The sequence below is a fragment of the Conger conger genome, chromosome 1 (genome assembly GCF_963514075.1).
Source record: "Conger conger chromosome 1, fConCon1.1, whole genome shotgun sequence".
Classification (NCBI taxonomy): Eukaryota; Metazoa; Chordata; class Actinopteri; order Anguilliformes; family Congridae; genus Conger; species Conger conger.
Window position 1 is genome coordinate 59,205,403 of NC_083760.1, and position 23,750 is coordinate 59,229,152.

General features: G+C 44.6%; 1 protein-coding gene across 2 annotated transcripts in view; it reads right to left on the reverse strand.

Moving 5' to 3' along the window:
• The window catches only part of me1 (malic enzyme 1, NADP(+)-dependent, cytosolic), a 79,604-nt gene that overhangs the window by 20,110 nt on the left and 35,744 nt on the right, over nucleotides 1-23,750 (reverse strand). For both annotated transcript variants that reach the window (XM_061251811.1, XM_061251818.1), the window contains exons 4-6: nucleotides 6,066-6,141; nucleotides 5,548-5,709; nucleotides 420-523 (exon numbers count right to left, since the gene is read on the reverse strand). In XM_061251811.1, the coding sequence (XP_061107795.1) occupies nucleotides 420-523; nucleotides 5,548-5,709; nucleotides 6,066-6,141 (342 nt within the window). The remainder of the gene's footprint in view (nucleotides 1-419; nucleotides 524-5,547; nucleotides 5,710-6,065; nucleotides 6,142-23,750) is intronic.

A 23,750-nucleotide genomic window follows, 5' to 3' on the forward strand; every position in this document is an offset into this window, starting at 1 on the left:
TTATCCTATAGCTCCTCCTACTCTCCCTCGCCTTATCCTATAGCTCCTCCTACTCTCCCTCGCCTTATCCTATAGCTCCTCCTACTCTCCCTCACCTTATCCTATAGCTCCTTCCACTCTTCCCCCCCAACCCCAAAGCACATCATTGGTACAAAGATATGTGTGATAATTGTACTCTGATAAACCTTGGAAAAAGATTCAAACTACTCCAGTACATTTGCTGGTTGGTCCTCACAAGCCTCGGAATTAAGATATGGGAGTTTGACGTAACCATACCATTAATGCCCCCACTGCCCAACCTCCCGTAAACACAGCTGTTCCTCAATACGTGTGGAATGTGTGAGACCTGACATCACTGCTTCAGTGAAATCAATTCCTTAGCTGGGGGTACAGGTTTCAGCCTTTATTTGAAAGCTTACCTGTCAGTCACAGCCTTCATGAACTCATCTAGCAGGTCATCGTAGGCCTGGCCCCTGATTCTTTTGTGCCGGAGTCCGATGTAGAGAGGGTCCTTCAGGAGCTCCTGGAGCAGCAGAGAGTGCAGAAGAGGTTTGTTTCTGCTGCAGTAAAGGCTTTAGCACTGAGAGCTGTCTCTGGGTCTGTCGTCTTACAGTTTGATCCTGTCGCACGAGAAGTAACTTCACATCGAGTGGCATGCAATGTGAGAAGCACCCTTACCCACTCACGCTCATTTACTCTGCTGTTACACCACTGATACTCACTCTTACAGAGAGAGTAGGGAGTGTCTAGTAAGTATTTTTTATGTTTAATGCCAAAGCAGGAGAGGTATTCCCTTATGAAAAAATAATGTGTTCAAAAACTATGTTCAAAAATCATGGGAACACCCAACATGTGGAGTACACATGCAAAGCATAAAACATAATCCCATTTATAAGATGAGAGTGAAAAAATGCAACCAATGGCATTTCAAGTCATGTTTTGTTTTCACATTTGAGAACTGTAGTTCACAATTTAAAAGGTCAATGGCATGTGAAAATATGAGGATGCAAGTGACTCAATGTGACCGATTTTCTTTTCACATCTTGCCATTTATATTCACGTGAAAAAGGCAATCACATGAGATAATGCCCAGTGTCCAATGTTAACATCTCACAAAATGATTTTTTCATTCGGATAGACACAGGCTAGATACAGGTGAAACACAGGTGGACCAGGTGAAACATACAGTGAATGAAACACTAACGAGACACAGGTGAAGCGAAGGACAGAAACAGGGGACATTCTGTGGAGAGACACTTCCAAGGCTCTTGAAGATCAAATTATGGAGATGGTTGCAATACTGTTGAATATGTTGAAAACACAATACTGGTGAATGTGACTGGACAAGACAAATTAGGAATAAGCACTGTAGAAAAAATAGTGTATTGTAAAATAAATGCAAGGCAAAGAAATGTGGACACTTTTGGACACACCAGAATTGTAGTTTCCGCGTATTTGCTTTTCTCATTATGGGTGAAGGAACAAAATGTCATTTGAGACGTCAGATATTACGCGAGAACCTGATGCTGACCAAAACAAGGAAGCATGGTTGATTTGTGAGGGCACGTCAAGTCTCCTCTCTCCTCCCCTGAGGAGTCAGCTGCCCTGGTCCCGTACCAACAGACTCCCATAATGTAAGCCATGTGTCCTCTTATCCTAAATGAGCCCTAAACGCCCATTACAGGCACGCTCCTACTGGACGTCCGGCACATTTTGTCAGAACAACGGCAGTAAATGTCTCTCTACGTTCACGGTTGTGCTTTTCTTTAGGCTGCTGGAACCTGTGATAGGCAGGAAACGGGGGGAAACGTCCCCAGGGTGAAGGGCAAAGTGGAACTGTTCCAATGGGGAAACCGAACAGGACAGACACAGGAAACTATTTCCTCTTCCGACAAGAGGAGGGTCATGACACACCCCAACTTCTGAGAAATCCCAAACTCCAAGCCATACATGTACTGAAACACTGCAAACATACATTTCGGGTTTCTGGGAGCCATTTTATCTCGTTTATTTGAACAGTTTATTTGTCTTACAATTTTCCAGACTTGCTTGTTTTCAAATGTATGTCCCTAACCAGGAGACGGACAGGGCTGAAGAAAAGAATAATTGTATTGCTACGTTCCCTGCCCAAATGGAGACTGGAGTGGAAAGTGGGGCTGGACTTTTAAACCCCCATGTTGGCGTTTCTAGTGAAGAGTAGTCAGTGGTGGCGGCTTATTTTCACACGTTGTCCTTGATGCCTCCACGGCGGAAGTGAAATCATAATATTTGAGGCCCTAGTGCGTGGCTGCCTGACCTCCCCCTTCGTGCACGGCCCTGTCTGCCTCCTGGGCCCCTGCTGGCTCCGTCCAGGCTTTGATGTGCGGTGCAAAACCACGGCAGATAGGAGCGGGGACAGGGCGAGTGGACTCTGTTGTGTTTGCAGACCACGGGTTTCTCCACTCGGTGCCCTCCAGGCGTGTCTTTAAAAGGAGCGCCGCAGAGTCTAATCTGGGGAAAGGAATTCCTCCCCAAAGGCTGGGAGCCCCCCCCACCCCCCCACCCCCGAGCCTAGCGCTGCAGAGGACGCCAAGGAACAAATCGGAGCGAAATGATCCAGAACGTCGTCACGCCTCATCAAGAAGGGACTCGTTAACTGCCCAGGGTCCCTGACTCAACAAAGAGACAAACAGGCCCCTCCCATATGAGGATCAGCCGACAGGTTTCTCTCTGAGCTGTGTAACAGCCCACAGGTTTTACTCCAAAAGCAGGTTTTTGTCTGAGCTATGGAATAGCCCACATGTTTTACTCTAGAAGCAGGTTTCTCTCGAAGCTGTGGAAATGCCCACAGATTACTCTAGAAACATGTTTTTGTCTGAGCTATGGAGTAGCCCACAGATATTACTCTGGAACCAGTTTTCTCCCTGACCTGTGGAACAGCCCATAATTATTACTCTAGAAACTGGTTTCTGTCTGACAACAGCCTGAGCTGGGGACAGCCCAAAGGTTTATCGGCCAACGTGTTTCTCCATGAGTTGTTAAACAGCTGAGAGAATCTGTAGCAGCAGAGGGATAGTTGACAATCCTGCACAATTCATCACTCAGAGTGTGAGATTGGCCATCTCCTTCGAAAATCCCAACATTCACCCCAGTGGAATGCATGCAATTCTTGAAAACAGCACACTTGGAGTGGAACCCCCCTCCCTGGCTCCCAGAGTTCAAGGAAGCGATGTGCTCCAGACTTAAGACATTTCAATTACTTACACAGTCAGTCAAACCCATTGTTCTTGAATTAACTAGTGCATGCTAGTTGATTAAAGAACAATAGATCTGACGGTTGGTGAATCAGGTCACTTCACATAACATTTGGTTGATATCACAGGCAGCATAAGAAAGCCGTTTAACTATGCTGACACACAAAAGTGTCAGTCCAGCAGCTTGTCTGGGATTATTAATGTTCTATTTCATAAGGGTTTCTGCATGCATGAGAGAGACCACAAGTCCCAGGGATTTCCTGGTAGTCTGCGGGTTCTGCACAAAGAGACTGCAGACTGAGGGAAAGCATAAACACAACAGACACTGTTTACTGAGGGAGAAAATGGGAATGAAACAAGGGAAGCCATGTTTACACTGTACTGGTCTTTCAACGAGCACGTGCGGAAGCTGTGATGCCATGTAAGGTATCTATCTGCACAGAGCAGGTTAACCCAAGGGTTGCTGAAGGTATACTTGAGGTTTTCTCTGGGTAAATACAGTATTGTGAAAGACGGAGGAACATTCCAAGTGTTGGCTGGAGTTCTTGACATAACCTGTGGGATTAGGGACAGTTTTCAAAGGCTCCTGCAGCTGCTGCTCCCCAGAGACACCACATCCCAGAATGCCATAAGGATCACTCATCCCCAGCATACAGCACAGTAATTCCCTTCTTATCTTGTTTTGCACTACAGAAACACTAAGATCAAGCACTGATCCTGCCTCTGTCTGTTCTCAAAACCACAGGTATTACTGCAGGGCTCCTTTGCAGACTGCCCTATGCCCAACCCCTCACCACTGATGAAAAACTGAGAAACGGCTACGTTTACGAGGCAAAATGATCCACTAATAACACACGCTGTCTGGATGAAGCACTGCTCCCTCCAAAGCCGTCTGAATCCAGAGCTGGGGTACTGCTTCGCTCTGATGTGGGAAAGAACAGCTGGACGTACAGTACAGGACAAAATGGACGCATAAGTCATTGGATCTGTCATGTCTTGGACGATGCAATAAAAACAAATATTTGCAACCATCCATTCCAAAATGTAAATCTCATAAATCTCAATGACTTCTCACAGACTTGTGTAAGCAGATAAGAGACTAAAGTAATCAGGGGAGAATTTTTGTGAGCGTTTTGTGCTCTCCTGTTTCCAAAGTGACCAGTTGTTGTGGTTGGTTGTGCGGATTTCCTGTTTTGCTATATTTTAGTGCTTATTGTTGGCTCAGAAAAGCACCGCTGCAGAGGGGTAGGGCTTCATCAGTTCTGAATCAGTAGCTTACTGTATAGGCACAGTAGCCTGTAAGAGCAGGCAGGGGCTTTGTACCCGAGAGACTAGCCCCAGAAATGATGCAAGGAGACTATCTGTATGGTTCAACTTCATGCAGTTTTATTACAGGTTGTGAAACAGCTGATGTCAGGAGGAGGAGGAGGACAAGGTCACCTGCCACTCGTACTTTGGCGCAGATGAGATTACGGACAAATTTGAGGACACAAATCCAGACCTGGCACTCCCCATCAAAGCCTCTATGCGAGCCAAATAAACTGGATTTATAGTGCCTATAAAAACAGTATACTGCAGACACACACTGAGAGAGACACGTTTTCACCTGAATACAGGTTCCATTGTGTTACAGTAAGCACTTTAGCACTGCAACAGTGCTCTCTACAGGGCTGTGGTAATGCCATCTACAGTACAGATATGGGTTTTCTTTTTTTTTTCAGAACGCTATTTAAGCTGTTCAGGTTTGCTTCAGGTGATCTGGCTTCTAGCAGAATCTGAGTCAATATTATCCTGTTTCATGATACCTATCCAAGATTAATGTGATCCAGCTCGAGACTGGCTAGTTCAACTTAGTTCAATCAGCACACATGAATGTCAAACCATTTTAAGTACTGTAGAGAAGATGGGAATCTCTGATTAAAAAGTGGTTGAAGGAAAGTACAAGGAATAATGCTCTTGGCAGCATAATAATTCATTAAAGATTCAAGCAATTTGAGCTTTCATAGATTTGAAATGGTTGCGGTTGACTGTGACTGCCTGGTTTAAGGGTGTGGTCCGGTTTACTTGAATGCTGTGTTGACCTGGCAATTGGACACGTCTGCTAATCTGGTTGGACATGCCTCTTAGTTTTTCTGGTTAACGTGTGTCTGCATTTACTTGGTTTCCGAGTTCTGTCAATGGTTTTGTCAATTACCTGGTTATTAGGTCTGTCTGTGATTATCTGGTTGTCTGGATGTCTGGTATAAATCTGTGAATGTCTGGTTGCCTGTTGTGGTCTGTGAATGCCTGGTTGCCTGTTGTGGTCTGTGGTTACCTGGTTGTCGGTGCCCACATCCAGCATGACTGGCAGACACAGTTGGGGTGACACTCCTCCACAGGCTGTGTAGAGCGCCAGCTTGCCCACTGGTATGCCCATGCCATAACAACCCAGGTCCCCGAGACCAAGAATCCGCTCTCCGTCTGTCACCACAACGGCCTGTCAATCATATCACACATCATACCACAGTCAAACTACATCTGCTACTTTTCACTCGCTTTCACAACGTGTCAATCACACTGCACCTGATCCAGTCTTAACCTGTCAATCACATGCAGTCAAAGTAGATCAGCCAAAAGATATGACCAATTTATCAGATACAATGATAGCAAGAGCATGATTAGTTAGAGATGGTAGAGCTTTCTTGTATGTCTGCACTCAAAGCTGGCACACTGCTTTGCATAGGTTGTGTGTGTGTGTGTGTGTGTGTGTCTGCGTGCGGGTGTGTGCATGCGTGTGTGTGTTTATGTGAAGCCGGAAGAGAAGTGTAATTAGTGACGCTCTGGTAAACTCACCCGTACGTCCTTCTCCGGCCAGCTCTGCAGCAGAGTGGAGATGTGGGAGCGGTCATGAATCGTGATAAACAGCCCTCTGCAAAAGACAGACAAACAGACTGTATCTCTGGGCTCCCCCTCTTTGGTCTGGCTCCTGCCAAGGTATCATCCCATCTGTCCTGCCTATGAAGTTTCTCTTGCCACCATTGCCGTAGGATTACTTTTTGTGGCCAGGGTCCAATGTAAAGTGTATTGTGGCAAATATTTATAAAATGCGCGATACAAAGCATTTTATTGATTTGATATGAACTCCTTGACTGTCCACTCCCACTACCACAAATGTTTTACTTGACATTTTTCCTTTGTGTCATGGGGTCCACTTGTTCTTAGTAAACGGAAGAAACTGAAACCTTCCTAAATCTAAATTATGATGGATAATTTATATCAGCATGATTCCCAGAGACAAATCTAGTCTTTAAGAGTAAGTGATGTCAGCCGTTCCGTGTGAGCCCAGGACAAGCCCTGACAGTGTGAGGGGCCCTGAAGTAGCCTGTCACCCAAGCAACAGCATCTGGCTATAATGCAGGAGAGTTATCATTTCCATATGTGCAGTGCTAATAAAACAATATTCTCTTATTATTCTCGTAAAAAATGGTGGCATGGGTCAGTCAGTCGGAAGATGGATTCACAGAAGCTCCAGACCCCTTCAGGAGCTGGAACAGAGTGTTCGCACACGTAAACATAGTGAAGAATAGAAAAAAAACTACCCAAATGTCCTGAGCACAGAATCACCCGCACTGGAATCTGACTCCCGGTGCATTGCACGCTATCAGAGACTTATTGTGGAATCAGCAGGAATTAGACTGCAGCTGCAGGTAACTGGGCTACAGCACCCTGGAAAGATGTGTCACGATTCAACAACTCTACTTATACTGATATGTAGTTGAGGAGAATAGTAGAGTCAAACAGTTTCCATATTGTTTCAGACATTAACAACCACCCTGGGAAGTGTTAAGATGCTGAGAATGTTCTGAGTAGTGATTGGGAAACTGCTTGTGTTTTTCTTCACTGCATAGTGACATCATCTGGTGGCATTAAACGCAATAGTTTCAGGCCCGGTCAGGTGGTATGTCCACCTACACCATGCTAAGCAGGGATTATAGCAGAGTGATTCAGAATTGGCCAAAGCATCTCCCAAGGAAGAATGGGTTCAAGTAAGCCAGGCATTCCTTGCCTCGATGTACTCCCGAATTGCTAGAGGTGATTCCAGCAATGGGATGGGCCTTCAAATACAACTGGGAATTGTATTGGAGAACAGTTTTTAAAGAGGGAGATAAAAGGAAAGAAACAAAGAAAAGAAACCTTATTTCCACGTGGGAAGCAGAGGAATTCACTAAGAAACCAAATCCGTCTTCATAAGGCCAGGGTGAAGGGGTGCTCCTGTCATCATATACCCCCAGGCCCTTTCTAGCATGCCGGCTTTCTTCTTTAGAAAAAACAAAACATTTTCTCCCCAATTTGGAATTACAAATTCTACATCTCGAGTTACTGCTGTGCCCCCCAAACCCACTCGGCAGGAGCACTGCAGCTGAAACACACACACTCACCTGGGGGCCGGAGGCCATTTTATACCCTACAATCCTAGTGCTGTATGAAAGAACTAGAGAATCGGATAGACTATTTCACACCCTACGATCCATAGTGCTGTACAAGAGAACTAGAGAATTGGATAGACTATTTCACACCCTACAGTCCACAGTGTTGTACGAGAGAACAGAGAATCGGATAGACTATTTCACACCCGACAGTCCACAGTGCTGTATGAGAGAACTGTATGGCTAAGGTACATGACTGGGACCGGGACAGTTGGTTAAAGCCCAGGTGTAGCCAAAATGAGATCTATACAGCTGTTGGGCTGCAAGGCCCTAATCCCTAAATCACTTCGAATTAAAGCGTCAGCTAAAATAATTATTTTACATCCCACAGTCCACAGCGCCATAGGAGAAAACTACAGAGGATTGGAAAGACTATTTTACACCATACAGTCCACAGTGAAATAGAAGAGAACTACAGAGGATTGGGGAAATATGCTCAGTCACAGAAAATGTTGGCAAATGACAGGATCCACAAAATAATATCCAAATAAATAATATATTGTCACCGTGTAAAGCAGAAATATGAGAGAATTTCTGTGGAAAACTGTGATGCGACAGATTGCTATCTGTGGGCAGGACAATTGTCCTTGTGTTGTTTGAGCCAAATGTGTGCTTCAAATCCGAGCACTGAACTCCGAGCCTCTGTGGAGAGGCACGCAGGCCAGAATGTGTGCCAAAGGCTTTTAGTTTTTTAAGAATATAATGCAGACAGTCCTCCCTCCGTTTGGATAATTGTACTTTATTCAGACAGGGAAAAGAAGGTAATGGACAAAGAAGGGATCAAACCGCAGAGGTTGCCATGGCAGGGAACAATTCCCCAGGCACAAGGGGAGATTCACAGATGGGTTGAGAGTCAGTTGCCCTACGGACTGCACCACACATCCCATAGCTTTCTAATAGCTGTGACGCGGATTGTCTTGCAAGGTTATGCAATGTGTGCAGACCAGTACACAGAGGCACAGAAAGGAGGGGTGACAGGGTTAAATGGACAGAACTTGACAGACTAGAGCTAGACCAACCTCTGACCCCTGACCCTTCACTTTGGTGATGTCTCTGCCAATTGTGACAGTTTTTTTGTGACCATTGTTTTTCAATGTTTTTTTTTTTTATTCAACAAAAATTCTTAAACATAAGATAACACAAGGGGTCTTCTTTCCCGAAACTGTCTCTATTAGCCTCATTTTATATTATTGATTTTTTATTTAATTATATAATTTAAACTGGCCCACGGAGCCCTTTCACCTCTGAAAGGCTGATGAACAGCCCCAGTCTGGTGGTTTTATGCAATCGTATTAATCTTCTCTTCACCTTTAAAGCACTACAGGCTCCTGTGCTCTGACCCACCCCAGTCTCTGACCACCTCTTACCCTCTGACATTGGGCAGTGTTGGGGGGGGGGGTGAGGGGTCATGTTCCTGGAGGCCTGTCCCAGCTGTGTGCGAACGTGCGCATGTGTATGCATGTGAATTTGTGTGGGCATGCCTGTCTGTAGGCACGTGAAGCCCCTGGCATTGCGGCGGGTCTGCTTGACAACTGAAACGTGTGATCGATACTCTATATCCAAACACACCACTTAGAATGTGAACATGGCCCAATCACAAACTTGAATCTGTAGATTCATTCATTCGCTGTATTTACCGTAATCCTTATTCAAACATTACGGAAATCCTTTCAAATACTTTGTGTTTGATTGAGCCTGCCTGGTCTGCCAGATGGGTGGGGCTTGGACTTTTTCTGAATCCACTCTGTCAGGCAAGCTCAGTCAAGAGCAGTTAAAGCATTGGAAAGGATTCTGATGCACATGTTGTCCAGGCCTTGATTTACAGTGAATTAAATATCTTCCCAAGAAATCAGTAAATGATTGTTGTCATTGTCTTTGAATTATATTGCGCACATTTTGAACAAGTCACTTTTATGTTTGGACATGTTAAAAAAAGCACATGGACAGCTGCAGCTGAAAGTTTACTGTGGATGTGTGATGAGTTTACGTGTGTATTTGGGTGTGTGTACATTAGCATGTTAGCATGTGTATGTGCGTGCAGGCCTACACGTAAGTGGGGGGAAAAAGGAAAATATTCAGGGGCCCTGTCCTTGGAATTGACCCAAGAGAGGAAATGAAATTCAATAAATTAAAATCAATTAAACAAGTCCCCCTAATCTGCTTAGGACCCATTAATATTAGCCACAGATAGAAAAGTGTGTTTGTGCATGTATATGCATGTATGTGTGTGTGTGTGTGTGTGTGTGTGCGTGCGTGCGTGCATGTGTGTGCGTGTCTGTGAATGTGTGCGTGCATGTGTATGTGTGTGTGTATGTGTGTGTGTGTGTGCATGTGTATGCGTGTCTGTGTGTGTGCGTGTATGTGTGTGTGTACATGTGCATGTGTGTGTGTGTGTGCATGTGTGTGAGTCTGAATAGATGAGGCATCTGGGTGGACAGGAGCACAGGGGGCAGTCAGAAACAGGTTATTATATCTCAGATGTCTGAATGTCTGGAAGAAGTACAAAAAAAACAACCACTTTATCCCGCTGCGTTGAACCAACACAACCACTGACCCAAAAAACACAGCAAGAGAGAGAGCAGAACACCTATTGACCCATCAGAACACAAACACAAACCAGCCCACAACTGCATATGCATCTTCCAGAATGAAAACACAGACCAACCCACAACTGTACACTTGCACTGCTAGAACACAAACACAGACTGACCCAAAACCGCACAAATACCCCCAGGGGGAGCCACTGACAGCTACTGAACCAACATCTCTTCAAACACACCCAAGTGCAAAATCACCAGCAACCCAGCAGAACAGAACCGCTGCCAAACAAAACACTGACCCAACAGAAGCGCAGCAGATTGACACAGTGAGAGTACAGGTTATTGCCTTCAGATTAGCAGTTATTATCTGAAGAATATGTATACATTTCCTGAGAGTAATTGCTCAAGTGCTACCATTTGGGGTGATTGTAAAAACGTAACTCATCTTTTCCATCAGAGAACAGCCAGGTACAGCGATGGGACAGAAAAGAAATACCTCATACTAACATGATGTCATCACTCTCTGAAGATCTGGACAGTGGGCTTCAGAAGGCTTGCAGACTCCGCTGTAAATCCAGGTATGCCAGCTTGACCAGCTTGAGAACTGAGCTGGTCAAGCTGGTCATGAGCTGGTCTAGCTGAGTATGAGTTGGTCAACCAGCATGGCCAAGCTAGTCATAAAGCTGGTCTAGCTGGGTATGAGTTGATCAACCAGCTAGTGCTGGTAGCATGTCTGAGCTGTTTAAAAACATAGTTTGAGCTGATCAAACAATGTCAAGCTGGGAGCTGGTGTGAACTGGTTGACAACCAGCTACCAGCTGATTCAAAGCATAGCTTGTGCCGTTTTTTTTCAGCAGGGTAAATATGAGACAAAGCAGCCCTCTGACCATGATTCCTCTGGCCACACACAAACGTTCACACACCTCCTGGCTTTTGGGACTTGGTGGGTGATGGCGGTAGGCGCATTTGTGCAGTCTGAGCTCTGCCCTGAACACTGACTATACGCAAACTGCATAAGCCGTCTCACAGTAAAAAACATGACCCATTCACACCCCAAAAACAAGGTCCAGGAACCCCCCCCCCCCTCTCTTTACAGATACCCACCAACAAACACAAACATTTTCACTCCAAAAATTCCAAACAAAATGACTGAGTTGAAGCTGATCCTGGATCAGTCTGGATCTCCCTCATAATGACTCGCCAACACAAGAGAAAATCTCACTGGGTTTGTGTCTCTTGGACCATAGCTGTGCAGATGTCAGCCACATTTCCTGATACACATCTTTATGTGGTCCACTCACTCATCCTCTTCACTGAGCCTACTGCGGCAGCCCATCACTGCTCAGACAATCTGTGCAACATCTTGAGCAGCTCCAACCCAAAAGCTTCCTGCCGCAGCAAAACAGGTGATGTCATCATGACTCGCAAGCCCTCCAAAGACAAATAACAGCATCTTGCTTCATGGGAAAAAGACAATTTCTAAAGAAATGTTTTTTTGTGAATTAAAGCAGGGTTGATTCCCATTATCCCAGCCAGAATCTAACCATTTGGTTTGCTGGGATCTCTCCAAGGCACACTGAAGAGACTGGTGGCCCTTTCCAAATTTAACACTGGGACCGTACACTGTGGTGCACTGTGGTATAGACTGCCTATGCAGCTAACACTGGGACCGTATACTGTGGTACGCTATGGTATAGACTCCCAATGTAGCTAACACTGGGACCATATACTGTGGTACACTGTGGTATAGACTCCCTATGTAGCTGGGTTAAGGCTGTGCACTATAAACAGCCAATTGAGCCTTTTAAAATTTAATCCAGCATTTCTTCCAAAGTGCTTGCGTGACCTATAAATCCGACTTTGTGTGGCTTGTGTTTACGGGGCCAAATATTTTCTCAGTGGGATTTGATGGATATTCTAGACAATCCAGATTTTCGTTCCAGTGTCAGTAACACATCTGCTTATGCAAACAAGGTTTTGGCATCCAAGTGGAGTGCACTTCAAGAAAATATTATCAAAAATAGAAATTTGTCTGATCATAAAGACATTACTTCCAACTGGCAAGCACACCATCTGTGGATCATGTGCATATATCGTAGTAAATCACACAAATTGGCCAGCCAATCCTACACAGCTGCCTGTGAAACACATTTAGGCCCTGTAATTCAATCAGGGTGGCAGTGTGGAGCTGCAGTCAGTGTTCAGGAAAGCGCACAGAGTGGCAGTGTAGAGCTGCAGTCAGTGTTCAGGGCAGTGCTCAGAGTGGCAGAGTAGAGCTGCAGTCAGTGTTCAGGGCAGTGCTCAGAGTGGCAGAGTAGAGCTGCAGTCAGTGTTCAGGGTAGTGCTCAGAGTGGCAGTGTGTAGCTGCAGTCAGAGCAGGAGTGGAGCGGAGAGGCTTGTGGGTTAGGTTGAATTGCTTCAGTGTAATTAGCGCAGGTTTCCAGGGTGGGGCTCTGTCTTTATTGGGTAACATCAATAAGACTTCAAAGCAGCACAGCAGGGAGGAACTCCAAGCTCCTGTAATGCCAGCTAGCTCTGTTTAAAAATAGTGAATCTAATGGAAAAGTCTGCATCAAACTGCTAAACCTGAATCAGGACTGCACTCGCTGACACTGCAGCGTGCTGAGCTGGTACAGGACAGGGAGGGAAGTTTGGATGTGCGGGAGGAATTCACCATCAGCTGGACAAACACGGCCCCTAAGCAGGACTGGCCCCTCAGACACCGGGCCGGGGCGATACATCACCCCTCTTTAGGCTGCATAGAAAGAAACCCACCCCAAACACAAGGGGCCACAGGCGTGAGAAATACTGCAGCCTGGGGCGATTCCTCCAGCCTTTCCTACTAAACTCACAGAGCCAGAGAAACCCCTTCCCTGACCTCTGGAAACGGCTCTCATCCTCACAACCCAAGAGGGATCCGGAGCGAGCAGGCCAAACATGCCTTTGGACCTTTTAATGTGACAGCCTTCTGATTAATAATAGACCCCCTCCTTGTGAAAGTTAAATCGTTTTCTCTCTCTCTCATTTCTCTTTGCGCTCTCCCTCTGTCCTCTCGGTGTGAGCATGCACTCAGTTCTGTTCAATTCAAATGAAACTTTACCGGCACAAAAAATATACAACAACTATACGGTATATTGGTATATTTAAGTGTAGGTATATCAGTATAATATTATATATATGCAATGTATTTATTCTCTCTGTTTGCTGTGGTTGTTCTTATTCTTTCTCTCTCTGTCTGTGAGCTCTCCTGTCTGAGACCTCTCACTCTCTCTCACCTGCCTGCGAGCTCTCCCTCTCTCCTATCTAAGACCTCTCCCACTTTCTCTCTTGTCTGCGAGCTCTCCCTCTCTCCTATCTAAGATCTCTCACACTTCCTATCTTGTCTGTGAGCTCTCCCTCCCTCTCTCCTTTCTGTGAGCTCTCCTCTTTCTCTCCTGTCTGTGAGCTCTCCATCTCTCCTATCTAAGACCTCTCCCACTTTCTCTCTTGTCTGTGAGCTCTCCCTCTCTCCTATCTAAGATCTCTCACACTTCCTATCTTGTCTGTGAGCTCTCCCTCCCTCTCTCCTTCCTGTGAGCTCTCCCACTTTCTCTCCTGTCTGTGAGCTCTCCATCTCTCCTATGTAAGATCTCTCACACTTCCTATCTTGTCTGTGAGCTCGCCCTCCCTCTTTCTATCCTGTCTGTGAGCTCTCCATCTCTCCTATCTAAGACCTCTCCCACTTTCTCTCCTGTCTGTGAGCTCTCACTCTCTCTCCTGTCTGTGAGCTCTTACTCCCTCTCTCCTTCCTGTGAGCTCTCCCACTTTCTCTCCTGTCTGTGAGCTCTCCTTCTCTCTCTCCTTCCTGTGAGCTGTCTCTCTCTCTCTCCTGTCTGAGCTCTCCATCTCTCCTATCTAAGACCTCTCCCACTTTCTCTCCTGTCTGTGAGCTCGTTCTCTCTCCTGTCTGTGAGCTCTCCCTCCCTCTCTCCTGTCTGTGAGCTCTTACTCCCTCTCTCCTTCCTGTGAGCTCTCCCACTTTCTCTCCTGTCTGTGAGCTCTCCTTCTCTCTCTCCTTCCTGTGAGCTGTCTCTCTCTCTCTCCTGTCTGAGCTCTCACTCTCTCTCCTTCCTATGAGTTCTCCCTCCCTATCTTCTGTCTGTGAGCTCTCCCTGTCTCCCATCTGCAACCTCTCCCACTTTCTCCCCTGTCTGTGAGCTCTCCCACTTTCTCTCCTGTCTGTGAGCTCGCCCTCTTTTTGTCTGTAAACTCTCCCTCCTTTTATGTCTGTGAGCTCTCCCTCCCTCTCTCCTAACTGGGAGCTCTGCCTCTCTCCGGTCTGTAAGTTCTCTCTCTCTTTTTCTCTCTCCTGTCTGTGCTCAGACTGAGCTGGGAGTCCGGTTACACAGCCTTGCATAACTTCACAGACAGGAAAGTCCCCTTTTCAAATCATTCTGCTAATTGAATCAGTGGGGACGTAGACCTCAAGTGCGCCCATACGTTCCAGCCAAGCCAAAATACTTTTGCCCAATAAATACTGCCTAAGAGATCATAAGATTTTGGCAACAAAACAGCAGACTTGGAAAAAAAACAGGAGAATGTGGACTTTGCCAGAAAGTGGTGGCCATTTTGCTGAAAGCATCAGTCTCTCTTTTTTAAATCTAATGATTATGCAACAATAGACTACCACATAAAAAAACGATGTGAGGCTGAGACAGCATTACACCACAGGGGCAAATTCTGCTCATTCTTTCCAGTGGTTCACATTTTTTTCAGAAGGACTAAAACCCATTCTCCTGAACTGTAAAAAAAAGATAATTAAATATCGCACATGCAACTGTGACTTACATCCCACTGTGCTACACTCACCACTGGGTTTTAAAGCAAGCGTAGATTCAGCCACATTAATGCAATAAAGCAATTCTGAAAAGCAATGCTAGGCACGAGTATTCAGTATGCAGATATTCCACTTCAAATATCTTTGTAAAAATTCTTTCTTTTAACAAGTTCCATGTGCTTCCATTGTCATGTAGGGTAACTTAATTATCACCCTGGCTTGCTGCCTTCATGACAAACACTCTCCCGAAGAAAAAGGGAGTATAGGACCATGGGGAAAGTGCACAGATTAATGCTGTGATATTTTTCTTCTCCGGTTTCCTTCTTTCTCACATCCTGAGTTCACAAAGCCTTGGCTCAGGTCACACAATGAAGTTTGATCTGCAAGTTGAGTAAATACAATAATTAATCATTGTGCAGAAATAACATTTGCTCATTAGTTCCTGTGTACGTGGTCATTAAGAGAATTCTCATAAACATATGCATGGGAGATCAGGCCAAAACTGAAGAAGGACAAACAGAGAGATTTAATTATCATGAGGGATACTGAGGAGTACAAGCATAGCTTATACTACATATCTGAAATAAAGCCTGATCTTACTCTTCTACTGTTCACTTTTGGAAATAACAGTGTCTCTTTTGATTTTGACCAGTCACAATCCTGAGAGACAGATCTCACCATCCACACGAGTTGAACTTAAGAGTCAGAGCTCAGTCCATACCCAATAAAATGTTTCCTGCCCTAATTATGAACCACACCTAGCTCGATTACTACTGTACTTTAGGCCTAATCACAATCCATACATACCCTGATTACTACACGAGCCTAACCAAGACCCACATCACACAATACTACATTAACCATATACCACACCTAGCCTGATTACTATACTAGGCATGACCATGAATGACACCTAGCCTGTTTACTACACTGGGCCTAACCATGAACCACACCTACCCTGATTACTAGGCTAGTCTAACCACAACCCATATCACACCATACTACACTAACCATAATCCCACCACTGAGCCTGTTTGCTGCAATAGGCCGAACCATGAACCATCCCTATCCTGATTACTACATTAGGTCTAAACCGAGCCTAGACTAAAATTGAATCTGCAGAGGAATCACCTCTCAAGCCCGATTCTCCTTTCTGATGCCATACCTGGAGGATTGGGAGTGGGCCTCAACTTCAACTTAAGATAGTTTTGCATTGAAATCCCCACATCCTGGAATTTAACTAAATCGCTCTTTAGCCTCTCTGTAGGATGCTATAATAAAATTTCACTTCACATTTTGGTACATTCAGGAGCTTTTCACTCAGAAGACTTCCCCCAGGCCTTCTAATGGGAGATTACTGAATGATTCTGGCAATATAACAAATAAAATGTTTGTCATAGTGATGTGGGTGGTCTGCACTGGAAGTTTACAGGAATTAAAAGGTATAAAATGAAAAATACACGCCCTAAAACAACAAATAGCACTGACGCAACACAATTGCACACACACACACATCGGATTCATATCCGTTACATTTTTACAAGGATTCTTTATAGGTTTATACATGGTTTATGTATTTATATGTTATTAATAGATAAATGTCAGGTGAAAAAGAAAATGAGAATCAGGAAAGGTTTTTTCAATACAGTATGAGTAATTCAAACTTATTTTCATTTGAAGAGTAAAACAATCCCCCTCACATTTTTTTTTTGCCAGATTCCATTTTCCCACAACTTAATGTAGTGTGGGAATTGAATGAAAATAACCCAGCCTAAATTATTGGAACTAAGGCTTTTAAAAAGTCCCAAAGCTCAGATTTATTGTCTATTGGAACATTCTGACATCACTGTATGTGTTATTGCATCAGCTAGAACTGTTTAAATTCTGAAGAAAATGTACATGACAGCTCAGAGGTAAAGTTTAATATATAACAGCACATTAAATTTAAAGAAATGAGCTACAGTCTGCTTCAGTTTGGTGGTCATCACATTTACAAAACATTTACTACTTTAATCTTTTTCATTTATATTAACAGGATTCCCTTCTGAAAAAACAGCTAGGTTGGTTGACCAGCTCATACCCAGCTAGACCAGCTTTATGACCAGCTTAGCCATGCTGGTTGACCAGCTCATACCCAGCTAGACCAGCTTTATGACCAGCTTAGCCATGCTGGTTGACCAGCTCATACCCAGCTAGACCAGCTTTATGACCAGCTTAGCCATGCTGGTTGACCAGCTCATACCCAGCTAGACCAGCTTTATGACCAGCTCATACCCAGCTAGACCAGCTTTATGACCAGTTAGGCATGCTGGTTGACCAGCTCATACCCAGCTAGACCAGCTTTATGACCAGCTTAGCCATGCTGGTTGACCAGCTCATACCCAGCTAGATCAGCTTTATGACCAGCTTAGCCATGCTAGTTGACCAGCTCATACCCAGCTAGACCAGCTTTATGACCAGCTCATACCCAGCTAGACCAGCTTTATGACCAGTTAGGCATGCTGGTTGACCAGCTCATACCCAGCTAGACCAGCTTTATGACCAGCTCATACCCAGCTAGACCAGCTTTATGACCAGTTAGGCATGCTGGTTGACCAGCTCATACCCAGCTAGATCAGCTTTATGACCAGCTTAGCCATGCTGGTTGACCAGCTCATACCCAGCTAGACCAGCTTTATGACCAGCTTAGCCATGCTGGTTGACCAGCTCATACCCAGCTAGACCAGCTTTATGACCAGCTCATACCCAGCTAGACAAGCTTTATGACCAGCTTAGCCATGCTGGTTGACCAGCTCATACTCAAATAGACCAGCTAATGCTCAATTTTCAAGCTGGTGAAGCCGGTATAGCCGGATTTTACAGCAGGGTTGGTCAGCCGAGCTGAACACAGTTGTGAGTTTTGATTAATAGCCTTGTGGAGTTGAGCTGAACACTGTGTTTGGTTTTGATTAACACTGTTGTGGAGCTGAAGTATACAGTCTGTACTCATACAGCTGGCTATGACAGATGGGCTGAAGGGAAGGTAAACATACCAGAGGAGAACTGGACACTAACATCCCCTCAGTGGGGTAAAGAGCTCACAGTCATGCAGATATGTCTGGAAACTTCCCAGCACACAACACAGACAGGAAGGAGCTGTTTCTGTCTGAGAACACAAGCAGTACCATTTAGACAGGGCTCAGTGTGTGTGTGTGTGTGTGTGTGTGTGTGTGTGTGTGTGTGTTTAACCAGTTCTGACAGATGCTCTACAGTTTCAAATAATTAAACTCTACTCAAAGCACTACAGTAAACTGGTAGAAGAACACCAAATTGGCCATGGTTATAAAGACGAGCAAAATTAGCTATGGTCATGAACTAAGACCGATTTGGCTATGATCACAGAATAAGACAAAGTTGGCCATGATTGTCAGCTTGCTAATACAGTACTATAGATCAAATGTCAAAGCCCAGATTCCAGGACGACTATGTGTGTATGTATGTTTTTTTGGTCCTTCAGCTGCTGGTTATTACTTACTAGATATCATATTACATCTCTCCTCTATTTTATTTACTACTTCCCTAAAATGCATTGTGAGAAAGGCAGGCATGTAAATGCATATGGATAATTCACAAATTTAATCTCACTGTGACTGAAAATTTTATTTATCAAGTAAAGCAACTGCTTAAAGTCCACTCACCTCTAGTGACTGGGATCTAACCTGGTTGCTGGTGTTGAGGTGACACACAAAAATCATCAGATTGTGGCCCTCCAGGGGCCTGACTCCATGCCCTGAGGTTCTGCTCCATGCATGGCCAGGTTCTACCGCAAAACTACAGACCTGAAGGGGAACCACTACACAACAGCCACCAGTTGCTGTAGTTTCATATGCTGTACTGCCAAAGTAAAAGCCAATTTGCCCAGCGATTCTGACACAATCAGGGACCAGAACCTTCTGCTTGGACATCACACACTAATCCTGAACCCATGGTACTCCAGAAAGCACCTTGCTATGCATGGCTGACATCTCATTTTGAGGCCACAGCCCCAACTAAGGCATGCCATATGAGCAGTTTATGGTTTTGATAAACATCTTGTTTTTGCAACAATTCCTGGAGAACCTGCTGGCTTGAAATTTCAGTTCTGTCAAGAGAAAAAAAAAAGGAGCAGAGCACTGTGCAAATGTTATGGAAAAAAGAGATCCTGAAGTTCCTTTGTTCATTTTTAAATTTTGCAATTGCTTTTATTCTCAGGACAGTCATCTTTTGTGCCAAACCGTGGCAAGATACCTTTTTTCTGTGTACATGTGCTGAAACACGCATGTATGCGTGTGAATGCACACAAATGCAGGTGAAAAGACTTGGGTTCTACAGTGGAAACACTGCTGAAATGTCTCCAAAGGAAACAGTGCGAAACGCACAACAGATGTCCCAGGTCCACAGTAACAGGTCTCTTTTAAAACTATGGCAAATTTTTCTTCCCCAGTGGACCGAGGCAGGAGAGGACATGCCAAGAACATGGGGAGGGGGGAGTGCATACTAGCAGACATATCCTCCAAAATACACAATACACCAACCACTGCTTCTTTTAGGTCGACAGTCCACCTGTTGAGCTGTGCGGTCACTGTGCCAGCAGACAGCACCACCGGTACAGTTGGCACAGGCTGAACACAGGTGACCGAACGACCAGAGGAGTAATTACTGAACAATAATGTGGGGATATCCAGCCATCTGCAACTTCCTTCCTGGGTGACTCATGGCCAATTACGCAATTATTAATAAAATCTACTGAAATAACATACAGCTGAAATGCCTACTAAAAATTGTCGATGGCACACATTGTGAGTTATTCACTGAAGTCCTCTCCCACACTTTTCACTTTCAATTTAATAGTTTGAGCCCTATAGCCTCAAGCTCTAGACATTGCTCATGTGTGTCTGGGTTGTGTAATTTGAAGACTATGAGCTAGAATCTGCAGTGCCAGCCAGAGCACCACTGGCTTCATCCTACTAGGGTAGGGTGGACTGATTTCTGCCAGGGCTTTTCAGGTTACCAGTGCTTAAACTCCCGCTAGCTACACACCAAGTAACAACCGCACAGGTCAACAGTTGTTAATGAGAGTTGCACCTCTCTTTGATGCTGTAATACACTGTGTGGCTTTTAGTGTGTGAAATTGTCACTGGTTCATGGGCAAGTGTGTCAGCACCCTTACAGATCTGAGTGTGATAAAAACACCAAGGTATTTTACATTATACATGCTGTGGGTTTGTGGCAGTTTGAGTTTAAGTGAACCAGGCACAGCATATACAGCTTCAAGAAAAGTAACAGAGCCAAACCAAGATAACCACCCAGAAAGCTGTTCCTGGATGTCCAGTGATAGACTCTCTCCAGCCATTCTCTCCAGCTGCAGAAAGCAGTCCAATCTGATCCTAATCTACTCCAGAACACTGGAAAACTATGGAAATACAAACATCTCCAAGGTGTCTGGTATTCAGGAGCATCGCCAAGTCTGTCATAAGTCACCATAGCTCCGCACAGTAACTTTAGCATATTTCTAATGTGTGTTTTTGTGAGGGGAAAAAGTTAAACACTGAACCTCTGAAAGGGCAAACCTTTAACTAAACAACCGTGGGGAAAAAAGAAGTGTTGTTTTCCAAAATGGAAATCCTTCAAGATTAACGATATACGCTCAAAGAAATAACTGAATTGAGATATAAACTATAAAATGAGAAAAGATGTGTTAGTTTTAGGCAATAGTATACCTGGAATATGGGTAATACCTTGGACACTCATTGCTTTCTCATCGTTCCCGGATTATACATTAATGGCATTTGGCAGACGCTCTTATCCAGAGCGACGTACAACAAAGTGCATACCCATAACCAGGGATAAGTGCGCTGAAAGACCCTAGAGGGAAGTACAATTTCAACTGCTACCTGCACAACAAAGATAAGGACCAGGGCCTATTTGAATTATTTTTTTTTTTTTAACAAACAAACAACAAACAAAGCAAAAGTATGACCAAACCCCTTAACTAGCCAAACACTGCTTACCTAGCCAAACTAAAAATACTGATACACAAAAAAGTAAATCACAAAAAGACAACAATTAAGCTTCACAGGGAGGTAGGGAGGGACGGGGAGAGGTGCTGCTTGAAGAGGTGCATCTTCAGTTTGCGCTTGAAGGTGGGAAGAGAGTCTACAGTTTTGACCTCAACGGGGAGTTTGTTCCACCACCGTGGAGCCAGAACAGACAGTAGTCGCGAGCGTGAGGTGGAAGTTCGGAGAGGGGGAGGTGCCAAGCGGCCTGTGGAGGCTGAATGAAGAGGTCTGGCAGGGGTGTAGGGTCTGATAAGAATGATGATAAGAAACCACAGAATTACAAAAGACCAATAAATTGGGATTTTTGTGGTTCAAAGCTCAAAGTGTTTCAGAGCCATGAAGCTAATCCTTTTAATCATAGAAGTTTGTGTCATGGGAAACATTTTTATATCATTATTACACAACTCAATGCGTAGGTCAACTTTTCAATTATAAAATAGGTACTGATTGTGACCACAGAATGACAACATAATTTCATAAAAAACATCAGCATATTTCATGATAAAAAAAGGCCCTTCAGCCCAGTAAAACTAATCATTTTGCCTACTATAAACACAGTATCAAGTACTGTGTCAGACAAGGTCTTGAACACTCCAAGGGCATCCACTTCCACTTATGGTCTGGCAGTCTACTCCATGCAAATTCACCAAAGAAAACACCGGCCCAAACTCAATGTAGGCTCCACTCAAGATGTATTTCATGCCCTTGAAGAGGTGAAACATCCCTCCCAAATGTTTTTTTAAATAAATACGAACTCCAATGCTCATTTCTGGCCTTTTTCTTCTTCTGCTCTGCCTTCCACAGATACCTGCGCTAGGATGGGGTGGGGGGTGGGAGGTGGGCTGTGCGTAAAAAGGATTGCAGAGAGGAATTGTCTTTGTACTCTAAATATTCATCAGCTCAAGCGGCGATCTCATTGTGGTCGCTGCCAGCTCTGTGTGTGGCCAGGGGCTCGCCCTCCAATGAAAACACTGGGGCTTCTGTATTGTGCATTCATCACGCCTCAAACATACGCTTCTTCTGAACATTAAACAGAAGCCTCATAAAGTCACCACCATGTATATTTATTTTCAGGGATGTCTGGCACAATTACCTCATCATCCTCCATTTTAACCAATTTAGAGATGAAAGCGCTCTTAGCTTAGCAAGGATGCTATAAGACTTCTCAAGACTGTACAGTTTAAGTCTGACAGTATTACAATTCCTCAAAGTACACACTCCCAAGTACAACAGAAGTGTCCAGTCTGAATGGAAGGACTCAAATACACAAACCAGAGGTCAGTACCTTCTTGTTCTCACCTCTTCCAGAGCTGCCATAGCAAGAGTTTCGATTCTTCACAGGTTCCTAGAGGGCTTGAGAGCTTGTTAGGCTGTGTGTGACTAATGGGCGCTCCTGAAAGAGTGCTGTGTGTATGACACGAGTGTTTGACCTCTGACCCCTGTTTCAGGATGGAGCCTTGTTGTGCTAAGACTGAATGAGGCGGATTACAGGCCAGAAGTGGGTAGGAGGGTGCGGAAGGCCCTTCTCCAACACTACACTCTTTATAGGAGAGAGGCAGCGATTATGGAGCTAATCTCAGCCTTTATCTCAGCATGGTGGTCCAGACAGGGCTTCATTACAGCTCCTTTACTGTGTCTGTGTGTGTGGCCTTGCGCATGTGTGTACGAGTGTTCTTGTCTGTTTGTTCGCACACGTGTGCATGCTTGTGTTCACATTTGCTGACGTGTATGCGGGCGTGTATGTGCGATTGTGTGTGTGCATAAGTATGTGTGTCTGTGTGTTTTTCTTGTGTACATGAGCATATGTGGTCGTATGTGTTTCCATGTATGTGTCTATGTATGTGTAATTGTGTGTGCACTTTTGTGCATTGTTGTGGGCATGCACGTGTTTGTGTGTCAGTATGTGTGCCTGCATGGATGTGCATACCTGTACGTGTGTATGTTCATGTACTATATGTGCATGGTCATGTGTACACACGGGTATGTGTGTGTTGAAGGAGAGCTCTCGGGCACCAGACCCACTGAACACACATGCACCATGACTCTGGCAACCTGCCCTGTTCTAGCGGATTGTGGGAAGACTTGGGGATATAAAATTCCTCCTCCAGTCCAATGTCAGACGTAGAGAGCGGTCTCAGAATATTTTCCACATACTTCCCAGGTTTGGGGTCTGTGGAATAGGCAATATAATACAAAAATATTCAAAGTGAACGCAGAGATTTCCGCTCTTTAACGAGTGATCATTTATAATAAAATTGCATTGCCATCATTAGTGGATTTGAACACCCCATTCAGTAGAGATGCCTTTTTATAGCACACTCTCAGCAAAGCCATCACTTAAATAAATCAGCTTGTGAGAGAGCTGTCCACAGCTCAGTAAACTGCTGCTACATTATATTTCTTATTTTCTTAGGGGATATCCCTATACAGAGTGCCTTACAGCTTACATTTTTACATACTATCTATTTATACAGCTGAATATTTCACTGAGCAATTCACGTTAAGTGCAGTACCTCACGCAAGGGTATAATGGCCTAATTGGGAACTCCAATGCGGTATGATACAGTGGTTATACAGAAAAGAAAGCTGCATCAGAGGGAACTGAAATAGCATTAGCA